The following is a 26,509-nucleotide window of genomic DNA, read 5'->3' as shown; positions in this document are numbered from 1 at the left end:
ATATATATTTGTATAAAGTTTGTGTTACACCCCTGTTCTGTTATATGGTACCTACCCCCCCATGTAAATAGTTCCCCCCTTTTGTTCTGCTCTCTCTCTCTCTATATATATATATATATTTGTTGTATGAATAATAAGAGAAATCGCCGGTTTTTGGTTTCAAAAACAACAGCTCCGTTTTTATTTGCAAGAAAAGGCGGGGGGGTGCTCTTGGGTGCTCTGTGGTGTGGGCGTGGGGGCAGGGAGTGTTGTGGAGGATGGGGGGGGTGCAATGGGGGGCCTGCCAGCGTTCACCCTGCGGCCTGGTTGAAATGGGCCAGCAGGGCCTCCCGGACCCGGACCCGGTCCACCTGGCGACTGGGGGCAGCGGGTGGCTGCACGTCAGCCCTGCAAGCCTCCACAGCCCAGCCCTGGAAGAATGCCTCCCCCTTGCTCTCGACCAGGTTGTGGAGTGCGCTGCACGCACCCACAACCTGGGGAATGGTGGTGGGGCCTGCATCAAAGTTTGATAATCTATCATTTATTATTATCACATAGAAAATCTCAGGTTGTCTTTCTGGACAAAGTAGGAAGAATTCAACAATTCCAAAAGGTAGCGAGGCCTCTCAACGAGCCCTCCTTCCTCAACTTACCTTGTCTTCTCTCAGATAGAATGTAAAAAGAAGTTGTCAGTTGTAGGAGCCCAGTTTCCTTTACTGGGAAAGCCCAGCTCCTTTTTTAGTTTCTTTTCACTTTCAAGTAGGACAAGGTCATCCAAACTCCACTGATGTCAAATGACATTTTTTCGTTTACCTTAGCAATCTTTAGATCAGGCTCTTAGGGAACATAAACTCAGATCTGAACTCCAGAACAAGAGTTCAGTTTCTCCAGAAATCCCATAAAAATTATTTACAGGTTTTACTTCATGTGGCTGGGATTCTTTCATACACCACAGAGACAACATACTTATTTTATCTTATATCAGAGTCAGCTATGTTACCTTAACAGAGCGAGCTACCTCCAACAATAACAATTTGGCACACATTTATCTTCTTACTGGCAAATCTGTTCTCATTCCTATCTAGAGGTCAAATGTACTAACTTCAGGATACAGCTGTTCTGCGCTAAATACTGGGAGATTTGAAATCAAACTGAAACTGTTTGCCTACAGTCTTGACCACATTATTTTAATTTCAGATCAGTGTGCTATACATAGTCGTTTCATGTCCCTGGTTACAATATGTACAGTAATCTTATAGTCTGGTTCAGTCAATTGTGAAGGAGAGACAGCTACTGGTCAGTGGGCAATCAATCTGGAATGGGTAAATCTACAGTGGGGGCTGTAGTCATATAGGAAGCCAAGGCAATCAACATCATTCTCTTGTGGAAGACAGTGACTCTGGGGAATGTGCAGGAGATAGTGGATGGATTTGCTGCCATGTAGTTCCCTAGTTGCAGTGGGGCCACTGATGAAATGTACACCCCCATCCTGGCACCAGACCACTCGGCCTCCGAGTACATAAACTACAAGGGGTACTTTTCTATGGTGTTGCAGGTGTTGGTGGATCGCAAAGGTCGCTTCACCGATATCAATGTAGAGTGGTCAGGAAGGGTACAAGACATGCAGATCTTTAGCAATTTTGGTCTGTTTAGAAGGCTCCACAGTGCTACTTTCTTCCCAGGTCAGAAAATTAACATTGAGGAAATGGAAATGCCCATAGTGGTTTTGGGTGATCCAGCTGGCCCCTTGTTCCTTTGGCTTATGAGGCCCTACATAGGTGCCCTGGACTTCAGTAAGTAGCTTTTTAACTACAGGCTGGGCAGGTGCAAAATGGTGGTAGAATGTGCCTTTGGTCATTTCAAATGAGGTGTAGGTGCCTTCTGACTTTCTTAGACCTCAATGAAGTGAACACTACCATGGTCATTGGGGCCTGCTGTATTCTTCATAACATTTGCAAGGCAAGTGGGGAAGTTTCATGACTGTGTGTGAGGTGGGCAAGGCTGTCAAGAAATTATCAGCAGCTGACCCCAAGGGAAAATAGGAAAGTCCAGAAAGATGCACCGAAAATCAGGGATGCCTTGAAACCCACATTTGTGAAGGAGGGTGAAGGGCATTAACTAGCACCCCCCCACCCAACTGTGCTATTTCCTTGCCCTTTATGAACCCCACCCCCCAATAAATTGTGACACAACTATTGCCACCCACCAAACCCCAAAGCATGTTAACCAGTGAATAAAACTCTTTCCAAAATATAATTTTTCTATTTAGGGGGCCCTAAAGGAAGAGTGTGGGGTAGTATAGGAAAAAAAACCAGGTACTAAGGTCATGGGTAGTTAAAGGGTAGCCTTCTGGTGGGTGTTGAAGTTTTGGGACTAGGAATCTGGGCCCTCTGTGGCCTTACCCCCTTGTTCTAAGTCCCCGATGAGAGGAGGGTGCTGAATGTGTGGTGGGATGCAGTACTGAAGTGTGTGTGGTGGGGAATAACTGTATGGTGATACTGAGCGAGGAGCATGGGACTTGGCTGGTTAGTTGAGGAAACTCTAAACTGATGGTGCATAGAGTGACTGGGGGATGCAGGGCCAGGAGCAGAGCACTAGGCTGACTGCCTTGAGGGAGGCCTAAAATGATGGTGCCTGGAGTGGCATGGGTATGCTGTGCCTCTAAAAGGGGAAGGTAATGGGTACAAGTAGGAGGTCTTGTAATGGACATTTGTGGGGTGTGTGTGTGCATGAATCGCTAACTCTAGCAGCAAGGTAATTAATTCTGTCTGCCCGCTCATAATAGAGATGTCCGATTGCGATTTCTCTATCTCAGAATTCAGTAACCCTGTCTGCTTGCCCATAAAGGACATGATTGATTCATGCATTTGTTGTTGTGACTCCATCATTTGCTTCCTCTAATCACTAGCTTCACTCTTTTCTTTTGAAACTGCTTGCATGCTGTTCTGCAACAAATCGTGCTTGGTCTTTTTCTTCCCTCACATTGTAGGGATCTAGCTATCTGTGGAACTGTAAGCCCTTAGTCTTTCCCCAGGGTCGTTTGCTGATAAACAAATTTAGAAATATGTGTATAGTCACATAGTCAGAGAAATAATGGTTACCTGTCTGTATTGAAGACCACATTGTAACTGCAAGGTCACTCTTGTTAATTTAAGACAGAAGAATGCATGATTCCAAGCAGAATGCTTTGAGCTCATCCATGAAAGAGGTTTACAGTCAACACTATGGTAAGCTGTTCTCAGTTTCTCATTTCACAGGAAAAAAACCTCTTTTAAAGCAACACTGGGGTGTGGGGGAGGGGTGATGCAGCATGCAGGGATGGCGCGGCATGTTCCAGGAACACTGGACCATTGGCGGGGGGTGGGGAAGCATATTCTGTTTAAAGCAGTGCCCATATTTTAAATTCCCAAGAGGCTGCTGAACGATTGAAAAATCACTAAAAGTCACTGTGGGTCTGCACATGAACCAAGGGAGGGTCTGATTGCCTGCTAGATCCAAAGGAGGTAGGGGGCTGCCGTGTGCGCAACTGCATGCCTGTCCTGGATTTTAAAGTGACTGCACCAGGAGATTCATGAGTCTGCTCTGCACTGGGTAGGATGCCAGGCAAAAAATCATTAGTGATTCATGAAACTTCCCATGCATTCTAGGTGGCCAAATAAGATATCAGCCTGATTACACTAAGGAAAAGGGATAAGGAAAGATTGCTCGTTCTATCCTGCTATCATGTCAGAAAATTTGCAAAAATGCTTTGTGGCACTATGATTCCAGATCACTTACTTGTGGATTGGTGCGGTAAGGTGTCTTACTGTGGAAGCAGGAATAAGTCAGGTCTCCCCAAAAATCGCGTGATGGAAATCCACAAGTGCCTGTCTAAGACATTCAGCTTTTTGTCCAAGCAGGATCTGTACTCCATCCCCAGGCACATTAACAAGCTATTCTAAGGGAAAGGGGCATAGACCCACCACAACACGATTGCAACCTACTATTATTAGTAAAAAAAAAATCCTATTTCCCCTATCAAAACAAAAAGCAGTCAAGTAGCACTTTAAAGACTAGCAAAATAGTTTATTGGGTGAGCTTTCGTGGGACAGACCCACTTCTTCAGACAGAGTGGGTCTGTCCCACAAAAGCTCACCTAATAAACTATTTTGCTAGTCTTTAAAGTACTACTTGACTGCTTTTTGTTTTGATAGTGTATAGACTAGCACAGCTTCCTCTCTGCTACTATTTCCCCTAAGTGCCCTCTCCAGGATTCGGGTTGGCCTCTGAAGCCACCTCCTGAGTTAGAGGGTCAGGGATGGGATCTACCAGCTTTAGGTCAATTAACAGCTCCTGGCTTTCAGGGCATGAGGTTAAGCTGGACTACACCTCACTGTTGGCCAACAGTTCCTCAGCATCATGTGCTTCAGCACTCTGCCCATGACCAGAGCTGTCGATACTACTTTTTTGGGGGAGAGGTTGCATCTGTCACCAGAACAGTGTGCAGCTCATCATAGTATCAGCATTTCTGCAGAGATGCCCCAGACTGACCATTGGCTGTCTTGCATTTCTGGTACATCTGACGCAACTCCTTGATCTTCACACGGCACTGCTCAGTGTTCCTGTTGTAACCTTTCTTGACCATGCCTCACGATATTTTGGCATTAACATCAGCATTCCATCTGCTGGATTTGAGCTGTCTCACAATAGCTTCTTCATCCCACACTGATAAGAGGTCCAGCATCTCCTGATGGCTCCATGCTGGAGCTCTTTTGCTATCCTGGGAACTCATGGCTGCAAGGTGTGCTGCGGAGATGTGATCCACATGTCTGCTCACCACACTGGCCAGAGAGGAAAGGAAATCTAATAAAAAATCCTGAGAAAGCAGCAGAGGGTGGGGCAATGACAGGAAAGGACACATCAAGGGGCATTGTGGGACAGTTTCCAGGACTTATAAAATAGATTTTAAACCTGGTTAAACTACACTGTTTTAGCTCAACATTGCAAATTCAATTTTTCGAGTAACTTCATTGGAAAGTCAGCAGTACAGAAGTCAGTGTTACAACCACTTAGAATCGACTTATTGAGCACTCAGGTTGGACAGAGAGTTTATAAAATCGACCATAGAGCCTTAAATTTGACTTTACCTCCAAGCATAGACCAGGTCTCTGAAAATGCCTGGATGCAGTATTCCAAAGTATCACAATACACACAAACAAACAGGGAAATACCATGAAGTTGATTGTAAAGTCTTGCTTCACTTGACCAATTACTAACATTCTAGAGAGGTAGTGGAATCTCCATCCTTAGAGGTTTTTAAGTACCTGCTTGACAAAGTTCTGCCTGGGATGATTTGGTTAGGGTTGATCCTGCTTTGGGCATGGGGTTGGACCTGATGGCTTCCTGAGGTCCCTTCCAGCTATAGGCTTCTATGATTCGATGAACAATCCAGACCTTAATGCCTGGAAAGTTAATTGCTATATTTTGAAACAATCTATTTATCAACAAATTCAATGCAGGGTAAGTATTTTATGTGGGCAATGCAGTTGTTTTCTGGGCATGTGGCGTATAGGTATGCATGCTTGTTTTTCTCAAACTATCTGGAGTGGCTCACAAACTTGAGACCAGCCTCAGGACAAACTATTACAAACCATGGCACAAATCCTAAATTGGTTGCAAGTGCTATACTTAGATTTCACCAATCAAGTAACGTTTGAACTCCATACGCATTATAGCAGTCTAACCATGGACTCAAAGGCACTGTCCCTTTGGTATTCCAGTCTACCTTTCCACAAGATAAACTTAATGATTCTTCACTTGGGTCACATGCAACAGCCTCTCTCCATGCACTCTTTGTCAGTGCTGAACTGCTTTGTGTGGGAGAAGGTGGTGGTCCTGCCCTCCTCTCCCAAAGCCACATAGCAGTGCAAGCTACTGCAGATCATATTGCTTGCGAGCTGTGCAGGATAGTGATGCAATTCACTCTAGTCAGGGATTTTTATTCTCCTCCCTTAGGCTGTGTCTACACTAGCTCCCAACTTCAAAGGGAGCACAGTAAGTAGGGTGTCGGGAGATTACTAACGAAGTGCTGTGCTGCATATGCAGCACTTCATTAAGCTGATTCTTCCCCGTGGCAACTCTAAAAGGGAGTATCCTACAAGCACTTCATAAAGACTAAAGATATTCTTATAGACTTAACATCTATTTTAACAATGTTAACACACAGGTGAGCCAGACTGATTTCCAGCTAGGTACCTGTCAGTGTTCAGGGCGGCCTAGGGAACTTGACATGAGCTGGCACCTGTTTCATCAGTGTCAGAGTTTTCATTTGGATTCAAATAAGTGATTTATCTGATTTACATTCCAGAAGTAACAAGAAGTCCTGTGGCACCTTATACACTAACAGATATTTTGGAGCATAAGCTTTAGTGGGCAAAGACCCGCTTCTTCAGATGCATGCGTGGGTGGGTGGGGGGACATTCAGAAGAGGGTTTAAAGAGGGAGTCTCAGTCAAGGGGAGGGCCAGAGTTGAAAAGGTCTGTTCAGTCACGGAGGATGTGGCCCACAAACACCAGTTAATGTGCAGTTCGGAACATCAAGAGAGGAGAAATCAAGCCAGAAGTAAGTTTAAGTTTTTCTGTAAAGACTATTTTTGGGGAATTGATAATGTAATTTGTAAAGCTTGTATTGCAGAGTAAAGAAAACCAGACAAACTCATATTGCTGTCTGCTAGAAAGTTTCCCCTTACAAATTCCTTTGAGCTCATTTTGTAAAGCAGCCTAATGTGTGTATATATTTAATCTAATTGAGAATACATCACATTAACACCAGAAACCACAAGTAAACTGTTGAAGAATAGCTGCCAAACACCTTAAATACTATTCAGTTGTTACAGAAAAAAATAATTGATGCATTGAAAATGAAACAGCCTGGCACAGAACGTGAAGAGCTGCTGAGAAAAAAACAACCTACAATGATTTTTTTTTCAAACAACCAACCCCTCCCTTCCTATCCTCTCTTATATCAGGTCCACTTTCCAAGAGAAGATATGCTTAAATAAGATCAAAACTTGTTAGAGCCAGCGGGACGTGCAATCTGGAAAATGTTTTTTAACTGATGCGAATTCTATTGAATGTTTTGTAACTATTTGTTTAACTGTGCAAAGTCACTATCTATAATCATGCCACCTCTCAGGATTTTTTTCCATGATGCACCTCTCCATATCTTATTTATATTTTTTTAGTTTAGTATGTGCTGTTCTTCATTTGGTTAACACTGCAATTATTAAATATTTAAAAATAGTATTCAAAGAAACCTCAGAAAGGCAGTGATTTTTGTTTGTGTCCCCCAAACAAGAAAAAATATATAGCATAAACTCTGGGAACAGATCCTTGGACAACTAGAAATTCCATCATTCACCCTTTTATTCTTACATTTAATTAACCATCAAACACACAATATTTTGTGGTGGAAGGTATTTAGCTTTTCTGTTTATTGTAAAATTCAACCTACAAAGGTAGGTAAGTGTTAATAATAAATGCTTAATACAAGAAACGTGAAGAGTCAAGATGAATGAGAACTCTTGCCAGGTTAATCTTTGAAGGCTATTATGGTTTTCAAAGAAGTAGCCAGGGATCATTATTTATGTGGCTTAGCAGTAATGGCCTATGCTTATACCACGGCATCCTGGCTAAAGACTGACACAATCTGTCTATATAACCACTCAGCTGCTAAAAAAGCAGGCTTACGCATCGTAACTCACAGAAACAGTTGATTTACTGCTATCCTTTAATGAAACTAATATATTGAAATGGAAAAAATAGACATCTGATGTTTTGGTGGTACATACTTCTTAATAAGTTTTGTTAATACTATGCTACTATCCACAATACTTAGAATGTGATATACTCTTGTATAACCCACTCAGGCATTGTATTGTGTATTTGTTCTCTCCTACCGTAGCTTGTTATGGATAGCTTCCCTCAGATATGAAGATTATTTAGGCTATGGGTACACTGCCCCACACTGCGGCCAGCAAGCATGTGAATTTCAAAGCTATTTAGGTGTTTTGTTCTAACTGCCCATTGTAGATGCTGGCATGAACTAAAAGGTGCCTAGCTAGTTTTAACATGAACTAGGTACTTCTTGGTTTGCACTGGAAGCTTCTATATGGTGGCATTTAGTGCAAAACTCCCATAGTCCACACTATTGTGAAGTGCAGAGAAGCCTTTGAATAGTTTCTTAATAGTTACAAATACATTTCCCACCAGCCTCTAGAAACAAAACTTTACATATTCAGTAAACATGGATGAACTAGTTTTCACTGTTAAAAAATCTCTGTAACTAGAGCGCAGATTTGAACATAAACACATAATCATGCATGTCACAGGTCTCTCTTTCACACCCCTTGTGTATATGCACTATGATATAATCTTTAATTAATTGATAATGTAGTCTTTTTTCTACAGGTCCCCTACCTCCTTCAATAATCCAGAAAGATGGTGTTCACTGAATGGGTGACTAGTTAATATACCATTTTGTACAGCCACATGGGTTATTTACTACAGGTTATTTACTCTCCAAAATTTGCACTGAATCGTCAATTTCCTTATGTGTTTTTCTATAATCTCATTTTATGTTACCTATTTGCAAACTTGAATGACCTTATCTGCACACAGTGGAACTCAGACACAGTGATTAAAGCCAAATATGTCAACTACCTTTGGTGCTCAATTTGAGAAGACTTGCACCTGATTTTTGTAGGGCTGAGTTACTCTAGAAACACTTCAGCTGTACCGATAACTTTGTCACTGTAACACTGCTCATGCTGATGAATGCTGTCACTGTTTCTGTGCTTCTTACGTATGAATTAAGATGGTTAAAATCAGCATCTTTCATCTCCATAGTTTCCAAGCTGAAGGTCAATATTGTCTATCAGCATTACCAACACTTCCACTGCTTATTGGGCTCTTAGAAGATATTTAAAGGGAAATTATAGCTAAATAACAGCACAGAACACTGAAAGCCTGGACTGGTGTTTATAAACAAACTTTATGGGAGCAGGGGAATCTTGGCCACGCCCATGTCCATCGAACTAAAATTATGCCTGATTATGGATGTTGCCAGATGAGAGTTCTGGATTAGAGAGGTTCAACCTGTAATTTCCTAATTTTTTATTTTAAAGAAATTGAAAACAAAAAACAAAAAAAATCAGCACATGGAAGTGCAGTGTCCTTTTGCACAGGCATCACTAGCACGATTGGCATCTTTTACAGTACAGCAACTGCCTTTATCACCCAAGCAGAGTCAGTGGCAGCATTAGGTTTGTTATCCTCCATATGGAACTCCCACAAGAAAGGGATGGAGACATCTTTTGCCAGGGAATTTCTATTTGGAAAACACAAAGCCATCTTGACACGCAAACTGTGTGGCTATGTCTACACTGTCACAAAACTTCAAAATGGCCATGCAAATGGCCAAATCGAAGATTACTAATGAGGTGCTGAAATGCATATTCAGCATATGCCAGCCACGGCTCTTTAAAACTGCTACATTTTGCTCCCGCGCGGCTCATCCAGACGGGGGTCCTTTTCAAAAGGACTCCACCAACTTTGAAATCCCCTTATTCCTATGAGCTCCACAGAAGAAGGCTCCCCATCTTCGAAAGAACCTTTCTTCTTCAAACAAAAAAAAAAAACTTTGGAAGATTGGGATTATTTCAAAAAAGCCACGTCTCCGCTGCTTTTCTTCTTTCAAAATAATATGCACGTGAGGTGCCAGATATGTAAAACAGTGCCTCATTCGCATTTTTGGGTTCCTTCATTTGCATGCCTCCTTCCAAAGAGGAATGCAAGTGTAGACACAGCTCAGCTGTAATAAGGCCCCGCAGAACATCAGCGAAGTTTTTCCTCCAGAGGCTTAGAATGGGGGAGAATTTTCACGAACATGGCCAAACGCACAACCACCCTCCTGCCTAATTTCACAGCCCTGCGCCAAAGCAGAAAGGCGCTACCCTCTCTCACTGGAACTACGGCCCAGAGCCTCCGTGCCCGCAGCAGTGCGTTTCTCCCCCCGGACGCGCTCAGAAACAGCTCCGCTCCCGCTGAGCTGCAGTTCAAGATGCACAAAGTCGAAAGAAACTTCAGAGCGGGGCCGTGCGAAGGGAGGGACCAGCAGGGGGCAGCCCCGCGCAGACAGACCCCGCGGTCCCATCTCAGCGGTGGGGGTGGGGTGGGGGGGCAGCACGTTCGGCGGGTTCAGCCAAAGTCAAGCAGGGAGCTAGAGAGAGTGGCGAGGGGAGACGAGCCCCAGGCCCTGCCCGCCCCAGGAAGGCGGGGGCGCACGGGGGGAATCCCGGCAGCCGAGTCACGTTCTTACTGTGAAGGCTGCGAGCCGCCACGCGCAGGGCAGGGACGGGAGTTGGGCGGGGGGAGGAAGGGGAAGCGCACCGCGGCTCGCGCCCCCGCGCGGCCTACGCCAGCCGCCCCCGCTCTCCCGCGCGCGCGCCGGTGGGCGGGAGCGCCTGTAACGGTCGCGCCCCCTACGGGCCGAGGGGTGGACGCTTCGTTGGCGGCGCGTCACACGCAGGCCCCACCCCGCTCGCTGCGTGCGGGGGGCGGGGCGCGTTGCTCTCCGGCGGCGGCAGGGGCCGGTGGTGCCCGGTTGGGGGCTCCGCGCTCCCAGAGCCGAGCGCGCGCGCCGTCCCTACTGCCAGCGCTGTGCGGCGGGGAGCGGCGCTCTCGCCGGGAGGCGGTGGCGGGGGGCTTCGGCGCCGCTCTGAGACAGCGCGGGGCAGCGGAGCAGCCGGGCGGGCCGGGGCAGGGTTGGTCTCGCAGCGCCGCCCTTCACTCCCTGCTCGGCGGTCGCTCGCCTGGGGGTGGGGAACCCGCTCCGGGCACCTCTCGGAAAGGCAGCGGCGGGCCGGGCCGGGCCGGGCAGTGGGGGCCGTGGCGCGCGGAGCCCCGCTGCGCTGCCGGGCAGCCCGGCCCTTGCAAACTTTTCCCTGCGTGGCGGGGCGGGCGAGCGCCCCCAGAAGTTGGGCGAGCGCGGCCGGGCCCCGCTGCCCGCCGACATGAAGCTGAGCCGGCAGTTCACGGTGTTCGGCAGCGCGATCTTCTGCGTCGTGATCTTCTCCCTCTACCTGATGCTGGACCGGGGCCACTTCGACCACCCCAAGAGCCCGCGGCGGGAGGGCACCTTCCCCAAGGTGAGCGGCGGGGAGCGAGTGCCTGACTTCCCCTTCCCCCGGCGCCGCTGGGCGGAGGTGGGACGCGCCCCCCCACCCCAGCTGGCAGCTTTCTGCGCTTCGCTGGGGGCTCTCGGCCGCGGGGGCACCACGGCACTGACCTCAGTGCCAGTGTGAGCCTGGGGCTGGCGCCCGGGCAAGGTAAGGGCAGCGTGCTCCGCGGGATGCGGGGCCGGGCGCCGCTGCTTCCTTAACGGGGTGGGAGTTGCGGGGAGTGGGGGAAGAGATCGGTCCGAGGGGAGCTCGGATTACAAGCGCTGGTCTGAAGCTGCAGCTGTGTCCCTCTGGTGCTGTCCCTGCTGAGTGCAGGCACCCATCTGACGTGTCACTGGCTTCGGGGGGTCACAGCCGCATGCGGAGCTGGCAAACAAGGCGTTAACAAAACCCGCCTTCCTTTCCAAAAGGCTTTGCGTAGTAGTGAAAGTAAAAGTCCCCGGAGAGGTCCTCTTGGTGTGAACTGTTGCGATATTTGATAGGGAAACGAAGCTGTTAAGCTTTGGGTTTTGGGTTTAGTTGAGGTGCAAGGCACCGGTTTGAGAGGAGTACATCGTACCCTGGGGACTTCTCAATGTTTTTATTTGCAGCCGATATGTAACTTGGGTAACATAAAATGTCTGTCATACCCCCAAGGTTAACTGGGCAAACAAGACGTTTCTAGGATCCAAAAGCCGAACTTCCATTCACTGTGGTTCCTAAGTGGAATCACAGCCACAAGGTTTATTCTGGATACTTAGAGCTAGAAATTCAACTAATTATTCATTTATACTTGAGTTCAGCTATTGGGATCAACAGGTAGCTCTATCCTAAAGAAAATCTAATTTTGTGTTTCTCCCCTCCCTCCTCAAGTTACCAATAGTACTTCCAAGTTACATAAAGAATATAACGTAACCAAGGGCATTTGTTAATCCTTCTCTTTTTTGGTGCTAGCGTGGGAGAGAAATTTAAAGGTTTTGTTGCTGTTGATGTTGGAGATACCTTTTGTCTTTCTAAATGAGTATCTTGCAGGTAAATTAAAAACAATAAATCAAACTGGAAAAAGAAGCCAAGAAATGTTGTTGTGGAAAATCAAAATGTTCTGACCACTATAGAGATCTGAAAGACATCTTAATATTTCTTTTTGTTTTAATTAAAAGAAACAATGCTTTTTGAGTAAGGTCTTGTGCTTTACAATCCGCCACTTAAAACAACTCATTTCCCTCACTCTTTTGTATAACAGCGGAATGCTGACAGCATGTCTTGGAATGATAAATATTCCTGTTGCCTTTACGGTAACCTGTCAAGAAAGTACAAAAGGTTAAGTAAAAGGCAAACTGTGTTTTTATATTTTCCACTATTTCCAGAAACAAATCAAAACATTGACTCCAAGATACTTCAAATTAACAGGTGAATTGTCAGATGAGTTATTTTTAAAAAATAAAAATGTAATATTTCTTGAGTAGAATGTCTTAATAGTTCAGTTACTGCTAAAACGAAAATAGTAGTAAACCAAAAAGAACAGGAATTAAAAGCCTCTCTCTAAATTTCAAGTTATGGATCAGAGTCTAACTGCAAACTTTTTTGGAAGAAAGCGGAAGGGAGTGATAGATGCAAGTACTGCAAAATAAATGGCTACCACCCAGAAAAAAAAATGACAAAAAAGAAACATTCCTTTTCCTGGCCAGAAAAAATAGTCGGAAATACAAGAGAATATGAAAAATTTGGTGGGGAATGCTCACTGTCTGCAATTGCTATCCTAGTGTTGGGGATTCCTACCAGTGGGTTGTGTCTCACTTGTTTTAACATTTGGCTAGCAAGTATTTAAATTTATAGTTGCCACAGATCTGTTCTGGCTCCTAATCCCAAAATATCTTGTTTTCTGTGAAGGGGAGAGGACATTGGTTTCTATGCTCTTGCTAATAACATCTGAAGTGGTTCTTTCTTAATATAAGTATCACTTTCCATTCTCTAGTTTAGGCCCTTATGAGCGAACAGTTGAAGTTCTTGTTTCTGCTGTTTAGATATCTTCCCGCAAAAGTAGTTCGATGAAAATATTTTCTTTTTGCTGTCCACAGCATTCTGAATAGTAGCATTGAAAGCTGAAAATGCTAGTAGCAATTAGTAACAGTAATTTGGAAAAGCTATGTTACTTATGTCAGTGGGAGTAACTTGTGCCTGATGTTAGTTTGAGGCTGTGATAAGAAAGATGAGAATGTGAGGGAAAAGACATGAAGCAAGATTTAATGGCAACAGTCCTGGTGTCAACTAACTTGATTTGTAAAGCATGCTGTTGCTGTCAGGTTCAGTATAGCATTAAACTGACCAACCTCACGTCGATTTCATGTTGCTGCTTCAGTTTGGAAGAACAAGGAGTAGCAGCATACTGTTTGGGTCAGACACAGTACATTATATTGTATTAACATTTGGAAGTTTGTCTTCTGGAAGTTAGAGCGCTATTTTATAAGAACAGAAAGCTGCTGCAGAAACTGATGGGTTAGATCTCTCTATTAGCTTTCTATTCACCAGGCACACACTAACTTTTCCAGCCCTCTGTCAGCTGTGCAGTGGCCAGAAACTGTGTGGATATTTCAAAGTTTCAGGCCTTCAGTAATGTGAATTGTGATACTTTCTCCTTCAACCCCCTGTGGCGGAGGCTATGCTTCAGGTAGAGAAATTTAGATCTTTGCAAGTAATCACATGTAAGAATTTTGTGTTCTGTATTGTGCATTTTAGATCAAACCAGAATTTAAGGTAGCAATTACCTTTACATTACACTACAGTTTTTCTTTGTTCTCCTTCCCCAGGCCTGTCAATAGTCAGGCAACCTGTGGCTCTGAGTTGCATGTGGCTCTTTAAGTAGTCATTTGTGGCTCTGGAGGCTGCCACTGCTGACTCCTCTGTGGCTCTCTGCCCTGCTTGCTGCCTCTGAAACAGCTGAACTCTATTGAATTGATTTAATGGCTGGCAGGGTGCTGGGAGTGATCTGGCTGTTAAATCAACTGGATTTAGTTCCCTTATTTCAGCAGTAGCAGGGCAGGGAGGTGCAGAGAGCCCTTCACTCGCCTCGCTACCCAAGCAGCTGTACCCCTCCAGGAGGTGAGGCTTGGCTCACCCCCATGAGCAGAACACCTATATGCCAGCCTTCCCTCTGCTGGGCACACATGGCTGCCTGGCATAGGCTGCCCAGCCAGTGCCATATATGGGTTAGTCCTGGAGGGCAGTTTGGGGCTGAGGTGGGTTAATCCTGAGGTTTGGAGGGATGGGCTTGGGGCTGAGAAGGGTTAAGTCCAGGGATGGGAGGGGCGGGTTTGAGGGATGGGATATAAAGCTTGGGCATGGTGGGGTGGATCTGGGGGCTCAGGACTGAGGTGGGTAGAACCTGGAGATGAGAGGCGGGTTTGGGGGTGAATTGGGGTAGAGACTGGGAGTGGTGGGGGGGAGGGGGGCATGGAGGGATGATGCAGACATTCTTCCTTCCTGCTTAAAAGCCTATCCCCAGGCACAGCATTTTCCTTGTTCTTATTTGCTCTCCAGTCCAGGGGTGAAAGTAACTTAAACTTTGTAACTGGTACAAATCACTGTGTGTGGGCTGTTCTTAAAATAGGGGTGATGAAAAATATGGTTTGAGGTTATTTATTTATGAAGGACCGTGTCGTATTCACGTGCATTGCGGCTCTTGAAGTATTGATTTTGTAACTGAATTTGAAAGAATGGCTCTTCTCGCTCTTTTGGTTGCAGACCCTTGGTGTAGCCTTTCTGGTCCTAGGATTTAGAACTTCTTTCTTTTACTGCATTAATCTGCAGCTAGTTGTCATTTTCAGGAAGCTTGAAGTCAGGGGTCCATAAAAGTTTGCATCTTGACCAGGCCAGCTGACTCCGGGTCCTGGGCCTTGGGCTGTTTAATTGCAACGTAGACAGACTGGCTTGAGCTGTGGTCCAGGCTCTAGGACCCTCCCTTGCAGAGTTCCCTGACTAGTCTCTGGCTTTTTCCTCTCTGCAAGTTGTTTTATAACTGCTATAGTTTCTCTTTACAAAATCCAGCTAGAGAGTCACTCTGCAGAGACTACATTTTTAAGCTGTTTTGTATAGGTTTCTATCTTGATTTGAAGTTAGTCAGTAGGCAAGGGATGGAGCGCTGTAGTCACATGGGTATCCACAGAACGAGTCTGACTGTTTCTCTGTGTGCGCTAAGTCATAGGGCAAGGTTCCTTTCATGGGCAAAGTTTGCAAATTGCTCATCATGCAGTTTTGCTCAAATTTGGGCCAACATTCTCTGCTCACCATTGTATAGTGGTAGAAAATTTGAAGGAAACAAAGAATTCAGTGGAGCTTCAATCTTAGTAAGGAGTCAATAAGCCACAACGTTAACTATTCAGTCTGTGATTTTTACCTATGAAGTTTGTATTGACTTTCAGCACTAGAAGTGCTCTTAAGTAAGTAAGTTTGTCAAAGGCATGATTTTTCTGAATCTCTATTCAGCTATTAAAACCTAAGACATCAAAAGAAAAGACAAAATGAAGATACTTATTGCACTACTGATCTTTTTAAATGCATATTCTTGTGGCCTGATTGGCTACCGAAAAATCATTATGAAAGCTTACCGTCCTAGACACACAATTTACACTTAAAGCTTTTTACATAAATCATCATTCTATTAAGAAAATGTGAAAGCTGCACAATTGAATATTCCTGTGTCAAAGTGCAAAAGCAAAGGTTTCATAAATCTGAATTCTGATTCATCATGTATGGCAGGGTGGGCAATAATTTTGATGGGAGGGGGCAGTCCAAGAATTAGGAAACTAGTCAAAGGCTGCACCCTTCCATGGCAGCTGGCCTGACCTCCCCTCATCCAGCAAATCCCTTCATTCCGGACCCCTCAAGTCCTGAGGATGCAGGATGAGGGAGGTACCACCTGTTTAAGGAATTGTTCCCGAAAGAGAAGAGTTGAGGTGTTTGGTGCATGTAGCCTTAAAATTGTAATTTCTTGACTTTTGAGTACTGAAATATACAAGCATAATAAATGAATCATGGTATTCTCAAAGCTGTAAGAGTGAATACCATAAAAAGGAGTGTAATTCGCCAGATCTTTGAAACTCTGCTGGGTTGTGCCAAAAAATAGGCCCACCCCCAACTGACAATAGCACCGTCCAATTTAATAATCTGAAACTCTTCAAATGACTACTGCAAGAGTTCCATAAACATATGCTTAATGCTCTGTGGGAAGGAGTCTCTCTTTTACAAACCTATGGAATTGCATAGCACAGTGTTTCTTAAACTGTGTTGCACGAACAATTTGCAGGTGTGCTGCAAGCATTTGGAAAAATACACTGATAGTATATATTTTCTCTTATTAAAACCAGATACAGTGTTACTTCATTGCTATGATACCTGATTAAATTACTTAATTTTGCTTTTGCTGTATATGTTGCTGTTTGGCTTTTTTGATCAGACAACAGTTTTTTGAAGAAATTTTTCATAGGTGCTCTGCATTAAAAAAATTGTTTGGTATCCTGTGGTCTCAAAGTTTAAGAAACACTGATGTAGCTCATAGTCTCCTGTAAAGCACACTAACGTGGTTAACCTACTGAAATACTTCAACTCTTTCATACCCTTTGTAAGGGCTGAGTACATCTCAAGCTTGTGTGTACTTCAAGTAAATTTTTTTGATTGTACAGTCAAATTAGACAAGTATGGGCAGCATAGGCTCCAGTAGCCACACTGTTCTGGGTTTAATGTAAAATGTTGTACATAAGTACATTTCGCACGCGTGATTTTAAAAAGTCATAACATAGCCTAATGAAAAATAAACATCACAAGAACACTAAGTTCTCAACAGGATCTATTTATGCACTGAACTTCAACTGGCTATTTCAAGCCACTTCAACTATATAGATTTTTAAAAAGCAAAAACTGTTCAAATGTCTGTAAGTAGTACCATGTTTCCTTAAACATTTAAAATAATTTCTCTCAAGTTGGAAACTGAACTTGGAAAACAGTTTGAAAAGGGAAAATTTTAGAAAGTTATGAACAATGAAACATAAGATTACAATGGAAGCAATCTTCCAGACTTACCTATAGTTGGGGGCTGCCGTACCTGTTTTAATAGTGAGCAAATAATAGTTTTTGTTTGAGGGAGGCAAGGGGAAAATGAGCAAAATGCTTCAAATGGGAGGCTAAGTAGAATATTGTAGTGTTGCACTAGTCACCTGCAAAAGTAAGAAATATTTTGCTATAGGACTAGATGATTCTTTAGAGTTCTAAATGTAATATATTAAAATAATTTGTATTGCTATCTTACAAGTTTCACTTTTAAATTTGTTTATTGTTCCTTCTGCTGTAACATCATCTTAAAATATGGAGGTCATTTTAAAATGAAACTGTAGAAAAAAATGCAAGATTATGGTTCTGTAACTAGATCCATGCAGGTGGATCGAAGTACCTGCAAACAGCTGAATTGACTGGCGTCTGATTTCCAGGGTATGAATCTGGGCATGTTTCCTGGTTGAGGTATAGCTTAGAGTCTGGATTTTGTTTTAAAGCGGGCTCCTTTTGGTCTCAGATGTTTCTTTTGTACCACCAGGGGGCATGGGACTACATTTATTTTTCTCTATAACACCTCTGTCATAGACATGTGGATTTTTTGTTTGTGTCAGAGTCGTAACCTTTATGGCTCTCTAGAATGCGATTATGCTGTGTAGACCTTTATCCTGCAGGTACACTCTGTATTTATATGAAAGCATGGAATGTTAGTCATTGTCATGATACATTTTGTAAACGCGATAAAACAAGTGAAATATTGGCAGAGCAACAGCCATATTACATTCTTTGAAGCAGTGAATAGCAATGAAGTACTATGCTAAGAAACTTAGGTTTTAAAATTTAGTATTCAGAAATGGTTAGCTTAGGATGAATGAACACAGATTCTATTGCAAAAGAAGTTATAGAGGCAAACTTGAAAAGCTTATAAAATCACGAAGAAAGTCTTCCACTTGATTGCAAGGAACTGCTATTGCGTGGTTTGAAAGTAGTGGAAAAGCACATACAGGGGAGTCAGAAAGGCCATTTTGTCTTACCCGGGGGAGGGATTGTGCTCATGGTGCAAATCATTCAAAGTAAACAAGTCAGAATTTAAACAAGAGACCTATGGCTTAGTGCAATAGCTAGAAAAAACATTTGTTAAAATTTTTTCACTCCGGGTGTGAAAAAACACCCTTCTGAATGATAAGTTCCAGTGGCAAGAAGCACTAGTATGGATAGCTCTAATCCCAGTGATGAACATACTGCCCCCAGTTGGAAGTGGTTTTATTTTGTCACCTGAGAGCTCTCTCCTGGCCTATGTTCCCTCTAACGTTTTTCCGTTCTAGGGGGCACTGAATTTTCTTTCGGGCAGGTTGGCATTTCTTATGTGCAGCACCAATATTGAGGTTGCGTGTGGATGACTACCACCAGTACAAACAAAAAAAACTAGATATAAATATGTATTTAAAATAGTTTATAGATATGGAAGAAAGAGATTAAAATAAGGGATAATTAACAAGGAGCAATGCTGAAGATTCTTATTTAAACATCAAATAAGAAAACTAACACTACCTTTGGAGTGCATGTATTATCATCCTTTCTAACAACTCAAGCTACTAAACATACCAATGGGGCATATTGAAAACAGCTATATGAATAAATCAAAGACATGGGCATTAAATGAAAACATTAAAAATATACATGGGATATCTTTAACACACCAAAATTGTTTAATGACTCTTTTTGTTTCTTACCTTAAGACATTAACACCTATGTAAACTTAATTTGAAATGTAATCAGGTAAATATCATGAGATAGGCCTATTGCTTTAGTAGTCATCCACTAAAGCCCAAATTTTTATGTACAAAAGCAACCTAAATGCTTTACAATAGAAAAACACTTATACCAGTGAAGAAGATCTGCTAATGCAGACATTCTGGGCCCTTTTCTCTGGTTCTGTCTCCCTCCAAACAAACTAAATTGTAGTCAGGGCTTTCTAACTATTCTGTGCAGATGCACATCTGTTAACAAACTCAGCAAGGCCAAAAGCAAGCTCTATATTTTTCCTTTCTGATACTAGGTGAAAAATATTTTGGTCTAGAATTGCAGAGCATTCACTTTTTTTTCCTCCTCTAAGTATAACAGTAGAAAATGGCAGGGTGCTGCATTATTTTTGTCCCCATCAGATTTTTTCCTGGTATATTTCATATCTCGTAATTCTGTCACCAGTCAGTTGGTAATTAATATCAACTCTTCACTCCATCCAGCCTCAACAAGAAAGAAGATGATGTACTTGCAGTAAGCTCTCTCTGAGGTTGATAAGAAAATAGTTGCCCCAGCACCCTATCTTCCATGTAGCCGCATGCCAGCATAACCCATCTGAAATTGTAGCACTCTTCCCTGTCCTGTCACCTGCAGTCTGCTTTCTTTCCTCCCACAGCACAGGAGAAAGTCTTGTGTATTTTCCCCTGCACTGGAATCTGTGGGATGCTTTGAGATAGTGAGCGCAGATGGGAGCCAGGATGCTCCAAACTCCACAGTCCCACCTCACTAACTCCAGTACCTGGAATCTCCTATTTCCTCCACTTATCCCATGCAGTCTGCTCCCTAAACTAGCCCATGGCAGCAGGAGAGAGCTGAATTTTTCAAAACAGGCAGCTGCAGCTAAACATAGTTGCAGTGATCCAAGTAGACTGTGTTTTCTCCTCTCTTTGCTGCTGCAGCCCTGCTGGGAGGCAGGATGTCCCAACTCTCTTCCCCACCCCTTACCACTTCCTCCCTCCCACCCTCACTCCCTATTCTTGCTTATGTCCCCATCCTACTGGCTGGGAGAGATGCGGTGCTTTGTCCTCAGCAGGAAGCTGCTGCTGTCCGTTGAGGGAGAAGTTCCCCTTCCACAGCCAAGCAGCTCCATGTGTGGCAACCCTGAGCCTCTGCGTAGGGCTCATTAAGTAGCTTTGCATCTTACAGGGAACCTTGTTCCTCATGATAAAGTGGCCACATACCACACCTTACAGTGGCACGTCTGCAGCAGCACAGCTATGCCGTTGTAATGTGTGCAATGCAGACATAGTCTAACTCTTATCAAATTGAAGTATAGAACTCTGAACTGTTTTCACCTGTTATGGAAACAATCTGAGCCTCAACGGGATGTGCATAAGCAAGTTTCAGGTGAATGGTGAGAGAAAATATTTCCTTTGGCATTCTATCACTTTTGATTTTGAGGAGTATCTATCCATTCCGCCAGTGAAAGCCCTGATGCTGTTTATAGCATGTTGAGGCTTCATCACTCATCTTAAAAATGAGTGCTTGTATATATTCACGTAAGAATCTCCTTGACAGTGTCTGTTAGCAGTTGTATTATGAGCTAAAAGCAATAAGCTACTAGCAAAATTTTGAGCATTGAACATACTCTGTTAAAACAGGCAGATCCTCAAAAGGATTTACAGTTGCTCGGAGATTGTATTAGCTATATGTCGAATGTTACGAACTGAGTTAAGGCAGTATCTTGATGTGTAATATTCTTAGTTAATGTGGAGAGAGATTTTTGTCAAAATAACTCATAAGGTCTATACTTTTGGAATAGGTATAGGCTTTATTTAAAAATTGTTTTAAAGTCTCTCTGGTCCTCAACCTTTCTTAGTGGCGATAGAATCTGTGGACCAGAGTATTAGGGTGGAGACAGAACTTGAGGAAAAAATTACTAGTGAGCACAAATATTCAAATGTGAAAAACCCAAATGATGCGATCTAGCCTCTTGTGATTCTATAATACATCTCCAGAATTATTGGAATTGAAAAACGTACTGCCTACTCACTAGCTGGAATTGATTTTCTGTTAAGTGATGGGGCAGGGTGCTCCAAGAGTTAGCATTCTAGTAGGAAGCATGGCATCATTTGCTTCAATTCACACCTGCCAGTCTAAGCTGTCTGATAGGTATGGGTACATTTAGTGTTCTCCTGTTTGCCTGGTTTCCACTAACCCCATCTTCCTTGAAGAAGGGTCGGCTGCTTTTCCTCATATCACCGGCCAAGAAGGCCCAAAACTTGATCTGTTGGTCACTGCACAAGTAGGTATGACCCTGTAACTGAAGACCCCATCAGATGGAGAAATATTTCATCACTGCTGTCAGAAAGAAATGTCTTGTTTAATTTCAGCTCTAATTTGTGTAACTGGAGGCTTATCCTAAAGCCTGTACTCAGCCTAAATGCAAGGATTAGTTAGTATGATTCCTGTAACTTACAATTTTTCTCCCTTTCATGCTTTTCCTCATTCTTCTAATTTTTTTTTAAACAGTGAAATCGGGTTTTGAAATTGAATAGCAATAAAAGCTATGAAATGTTCACATTGAAAAGATCATCTGCAGGTGTAGGGAAAACAAATGTTTATGCCTTGTTTTCAAGCCCATTTCAGAATGCAACTGATTCTCTGAAGAAAATAGCTTTTTCGTCAGAGACAACCATCCTAGCAAGTACAAAGACCAGGTTTCTGCAACATTTTAATAGTCATGAAGAAAAGTTTTAGATCAAATTTCTGACTAACTTGTAATTATATGCCATAATTAATTTGGTATTTGAAACACAATATAGCTTTTTTGTCGTCATTGATAATATCCTTTATATTGTTGTTTCAGTGTTGTTGCATGAGTTGAAGTTTATAGCAAAGTATAAAGCCTATTTTGTTGCTTTGTTTTTCTTTCAGGTGCTGAAGTTTCTCTGTAAAAATAGATATAATGGATTAGGAGTCCTTTTTCATAATTAGCGCTGTTAGTTGAATGAGAAATAAAGTAATGATGTATTTAGTAAAATCTTTATTCCAGAAAATACCATTTCAATGGATTGAAAATTGAATTTCAAATATTTAGATTTGCAATGAGATGATTTGAGGACTAATAAAATTTTAAATTTCTTTTAATACAGGGCCAGCTTTCAATATTACAAGAAAAAATAGATCACTTAGAACGTTTGTTGGCAGAAAATAATGAGATTATTTCGAACATAAGAGATTCGGTGATCAATCTGAGTGAATCAGTCAAGGATGGTCAAAGAAACCCAGAGGCCATAAATTTCAGTCAAGGCTCTTTGTCCGAGCTTCTGCCATCTACTTTTGTATCCCTCATGATTGATCCTGAGGATTGCTCATTTGCTTCAAAAACTGGAAGTCAAGATTCAGCTGTACAGGTAAGAAGCATGTAAATACATATTAACACTCCTTTTGTCCCATCCAGTTGGTTAGCGATTTACAGCTTTCATAATCCTGAAGATTTCTCTTTTCATAAAGTCTTAGTCTTAGTTATTAACTTTCCAGTCCAGGATGTTTCTCAGTGTGTTTCAGTTAACTGAAGAAGAATGTCATGAGGTTCTCCTTTTGATGGACTATAAACTTTCAGTGCTCTCTAGCTGTTTGAAAAGAAACCTGACTTTCATATCCTACTGCATGGCGCTACAGAGTACTACTATTAGGTCAGAAAGTCTACCACCTGCATTTTTAAGTTCTGATTATAACTAACATTTTCTGACATGAATATGGACTATAGAGGTTTACTCCAGTCTATTTTTAAAGTGTGACTTGAGCACAAAGCCAACCTGACATAAGAGTGTCAATTCATTTCAGACCTGACTGAGACCCGATACTTCTGCCTGAACCTGTGTTGTTGCTGCCACCGCCACCACCTTCTTGTCTTCTGGTGTGGCCTAGTGGGGCTTCCCATTCCCAATGCCCACGATCCATCTCCGGATGCCTCTTGCTGTCTGGTTTGGTGTGGTAGCTGCCACATGCCTTGTTCCTGGTGACCTTTGCTGCCTTGCTCCACTATGAAATGAGCTGCTCTGAGACTTGAGTTGGTGCTGGCAGGAGTGAGGCACTCAGCTGCTGTTGCACCAAGATCATAGGCAGTGGGAGGTGATCAGAGGTGACCTGGGCCCAGGAGGGTCAGGCTGTTTTCAGACATGACCTGACCCAAACCTGACACTGGAGGTGAGGTCCTGGCAGATTAAGGTAGGGTTGCAAGTCTCTAACAAATTATACTTTGGAAAGATAATAGTCTCTCCTTAGTTACAGGGGTGTGTTGGGTTGGTTGGTTGACTCTCCTTCAATGTTTGCACTAAGCTTTTTTCATCCATATATGGAATAATTTTTATGTACACTGAAGCATGTATGTACATCATCAGTAGAAATAAAAAACCTAGGTGGTCAGCTGGGTAGCATTTGAATCTCTCCTGAGCAGGTGCATAAGCACACAGCTCACAGGGTTCGCTGCTCTCTTTCTGTCCTACTGGTAAACTTTTCTGAAATTGAACCATTTAAATAGAAATATGGAAAGTTCTCTATGCTGGTTTTAGGAGTGAATTGTTAGGGGCATAATGGACAGCTCAAATGGGAGAGAGAGGTCCCATGGAGAATGGGTAGATGATACAGTAGATTCGAGCGGAACTAATCTACAGAAACTAAGCCACTCTGCACTGGACAAGGAAAGATGGAAGGAAATAATGAGGGAGGCATCGGATGCCAACGGATGACGATGATGATGAATCATAACAGATCATAGCACATGATACGAGAGCAAAATGCAGGAGCTAGCTTGTTTAGGTAGTCTGGCCTGCTGTTGAATAGTGCAGGGAGCATAATAAGGAAACTGTGCAGCCTGAAAAACTTTGTCAGAAGGCAGAGAGATGCAAATTTCCACCTACAAGAGGTGAGGGGACAGTGTCTAAGAGGTAAGACTTTTTTGAGGTGGGAGAAGACAGTGCATGTGTGGGAGGTGGAATATTGAGAAAGAGAAAAATCTTAGGAACTGTTCTCTCTTTTTTTTTTTTGAGAACTCCATTTTTTGAATATTCGTGTCTCAAAACTTGGCCTAGAAATTTGGGCTTTATTTTTTTTCAAAAGTGATGAATACCCACTTGTTCAGCTACTTCATTGTGGGCTCTGGGCGCTCAGCAAGTTTTAAAGTCATAGTCTACAAGTTGTTTATTTTATAATCATCCGTGAGGAATGGGATCTTGAACTTTTTTTTTTTTTTTTTTTTTTTAAGATAGCGTGGGTACTTTTAAGAGCAAGGGAACCTTAGAATCTTATTCTGTACTATTTAGTTCAAACTGTTTTTGAAAATCTGGTATGGGTATAGATCTTGTGTATGTAGAATTTTGTGAAGTCTGGATCACACACAAGCATCTAGAAGCCAGAGTGTCTCTGAATAGCAGTAATGTTCAGAAAGGAGTTGACTCTGGATAACTAAATGTCAGCAAAATAACATTTGTAAGAGTGCTGCACCTATAACAATAATCAAAAGCTGTTCAGGGATGCTGGTAGTATTCCATACTATAGTAATACTTCGCATATAGAGAGCAGTTACTCATTTTTTAAAACCTGTAATCTACACAAGCATCAGTCATATTTCTATAATACATAAGACTATTATCAGACAAAATTAAGCTAGTTGTAAGATTATATATACAGATCAACATGGTCAGAGGTAGGTGGGAAAATTTTTAAGAGCACTGCAATTTTAGAAAATTTGAGATCTGGAAACACTAACAGAATTTCAAGGCTGGAAAAAAACATTGATTGTCATAGTTCAGCTTAACTGCACATGCAGTTCCAGCCTGTGATTCACTCAGAGCAATCACCTTTAGGCTACTGTCTCCCCACGTCTTGTAGGTGGAGATTTGCATCTCTCTGCCTTCTGACAAAGTTTTTTCAGGTTGTACAGTTTCCTTGTTATGCTGCCTGCGTTATTCGCCAGCAGACCATACTTCCTAAACAAGCTAGCTCCTGCACTTTGCTTTTGTCTCACGTGCTATGATCTGTTGTTGTTCATTATCATCATCACCACCACCAACCATTGGCTCAGCACCCATTGGTGTTCTATGCCTCCCTCATTATTTCCTTAATTTTTCCCTGTCCAGTGTGGAGCGGCTTAGTTTCTGTAGACTAGTTCTGCTTGAATCTACTGTATCATCTACCCATTCTCTGTGGGGCCTTTCTCTCCCATTTGAAATATCTATTGTGCCGAACACCAGGGTCTTGACTTTTCATTCATTCTGCAGGTATGCCTGAAAAGATGTACCTTCCATTGTGTAACCTTCTGCAGTAGGTTCTCTTTCAGCTATATGTTCCTTTATAATTCCTTGTGACCTTCCGCGTCTGTCTTATTCTAGGATCTTTCTATAACAACTCTTCTCGAACATCAATATCCTTCTCTTTGAACCTTTCATTATCATCCATGTCTCACATCCATACAACATGCTGCTGAATACACATTTTCAAGATGCTCAGCTTCGTTCCTAAGCTAATCACTTTGCTTTTCCGGATCTTACCAATCACCTTCAAACTCGCTCTTGCTTCCTCTATTTTAGTCACTATTTCATTCTTACAGTTTAGATCATATGTCATGTTGCTCCCCTAGGTATGTGAACTTGTCTACATCTCTAGTTCAATCACATCTATGCTGATCTTCCTTTTAATTTCCTTATCTCCAAATACCATTGTCTTTGTTCATAATCAGTCTGTACTGCTTCCCTTCCTTCTTAGCACCTGCACTTTTCTTGCACACTTCTCTTCATCTTCCTCAATACACATATTACCTGCAAACTTCAAGTTAAGTATCATCCCGTGCACCAATATCCCATCTACCTCTTCCTTGATCTTGTCTATCGCTCTCTCTAGCTGCTTGATGAAGATACTTGGTGTTCTTCTACGAGTGTCCCCGTGGGTGCTCCACGTTAGGTGTCGGGCTCACCCCGGCGCTGCAGGTCGGATCTTTCCAGCAGTTTCTGCCGGACCATGCATGCGCCGGCGTGCGCCGCTCCCTTGCGCGCTCCCGGCCACGTGCGCGATCCGGTCCCCGCCAGTTCCTCTTTAACCGCCATCGGCTGCAGACGGAATCCGCTCAGGCTACGGCCAGAGTCAGCGTATTTAACTATTTAATGTTCTTAAAGTGTTTTAGAGTTTCTTTTTCAGTCTTTTAGATTGTTAGCTTGTTGTTCTTTTTCCGAAAAAAAAGAGGAAGGAGTAAAGCTTCCAGTCTTGGAAACAAGCGGAGCACCGGAGGCCCGGGGACGTAGGGCCATTAGGCCTCCTGCCGCGGCTGGCTGAGTCAGAGAGGGGAACAGGCACAGAGAAGGTGCTAAGTACCCTATTAACATCTCAAAGACTCACCATAATGTCCTCTTCAGGATTCAAAAAGTGTGAGTCCTGTCGCGAAGCGATGCCGGCCTCCGACGGGCACAGTCAGTGTATAAGGTGCCTTGGGGAATCTCATGTCACCCAGAAATGTTCCTTCTGCTCTAAGCTCACAGCCAGAGCAAGGAA

The 26,509-nt window shown here is 43.1% G+C and overlaps 1 protein-coding gene across 1 annotated transcript in view; it reads left to right on the top strand.

The window, feature by feature from the left end:
• The first annotated feature begins 10,621 nt into the window (after positions 1-10,621).
• Positions 10,622-26,509, top strand: part of MAN2A1 (mannosidase alpha class 2A member 1) — a 183,694-nt gene continuing 167,806 nt past the window's right edge. The window contains exons 1-2 of the mRNA XM_074995242.1: positions 10,622-11,164; positions 22,117-22,377. Of these exons, the coding sequence (XP_074851343.1) occupies positions 11,030-11,164; positions 22,117-22,377 (396 nt within the window). The 5' untranslated portion in view covers positions 10,622-11,029. The remainder of the gene's footprint in view (positions 11,165-22,116; positions 22,378-26,509) is intronic.

Source organism: Carettochelys insculpta, chromosome 5 (genome assembly GCF_033958435.1).
Source record: "Carettochelys insculpta isolate YL-2023 chromosome 5, ASM3395843v1, whole genome shotgun sequence".
NCBI lineage: Eukaryota > Metazoa > Chordata > Testudines > Carettochelyidae > Carettochelys > Carettochelys insculpta.
This window is presented reverse-complemented; position numbering and strand designations above follow the sequence as displayed.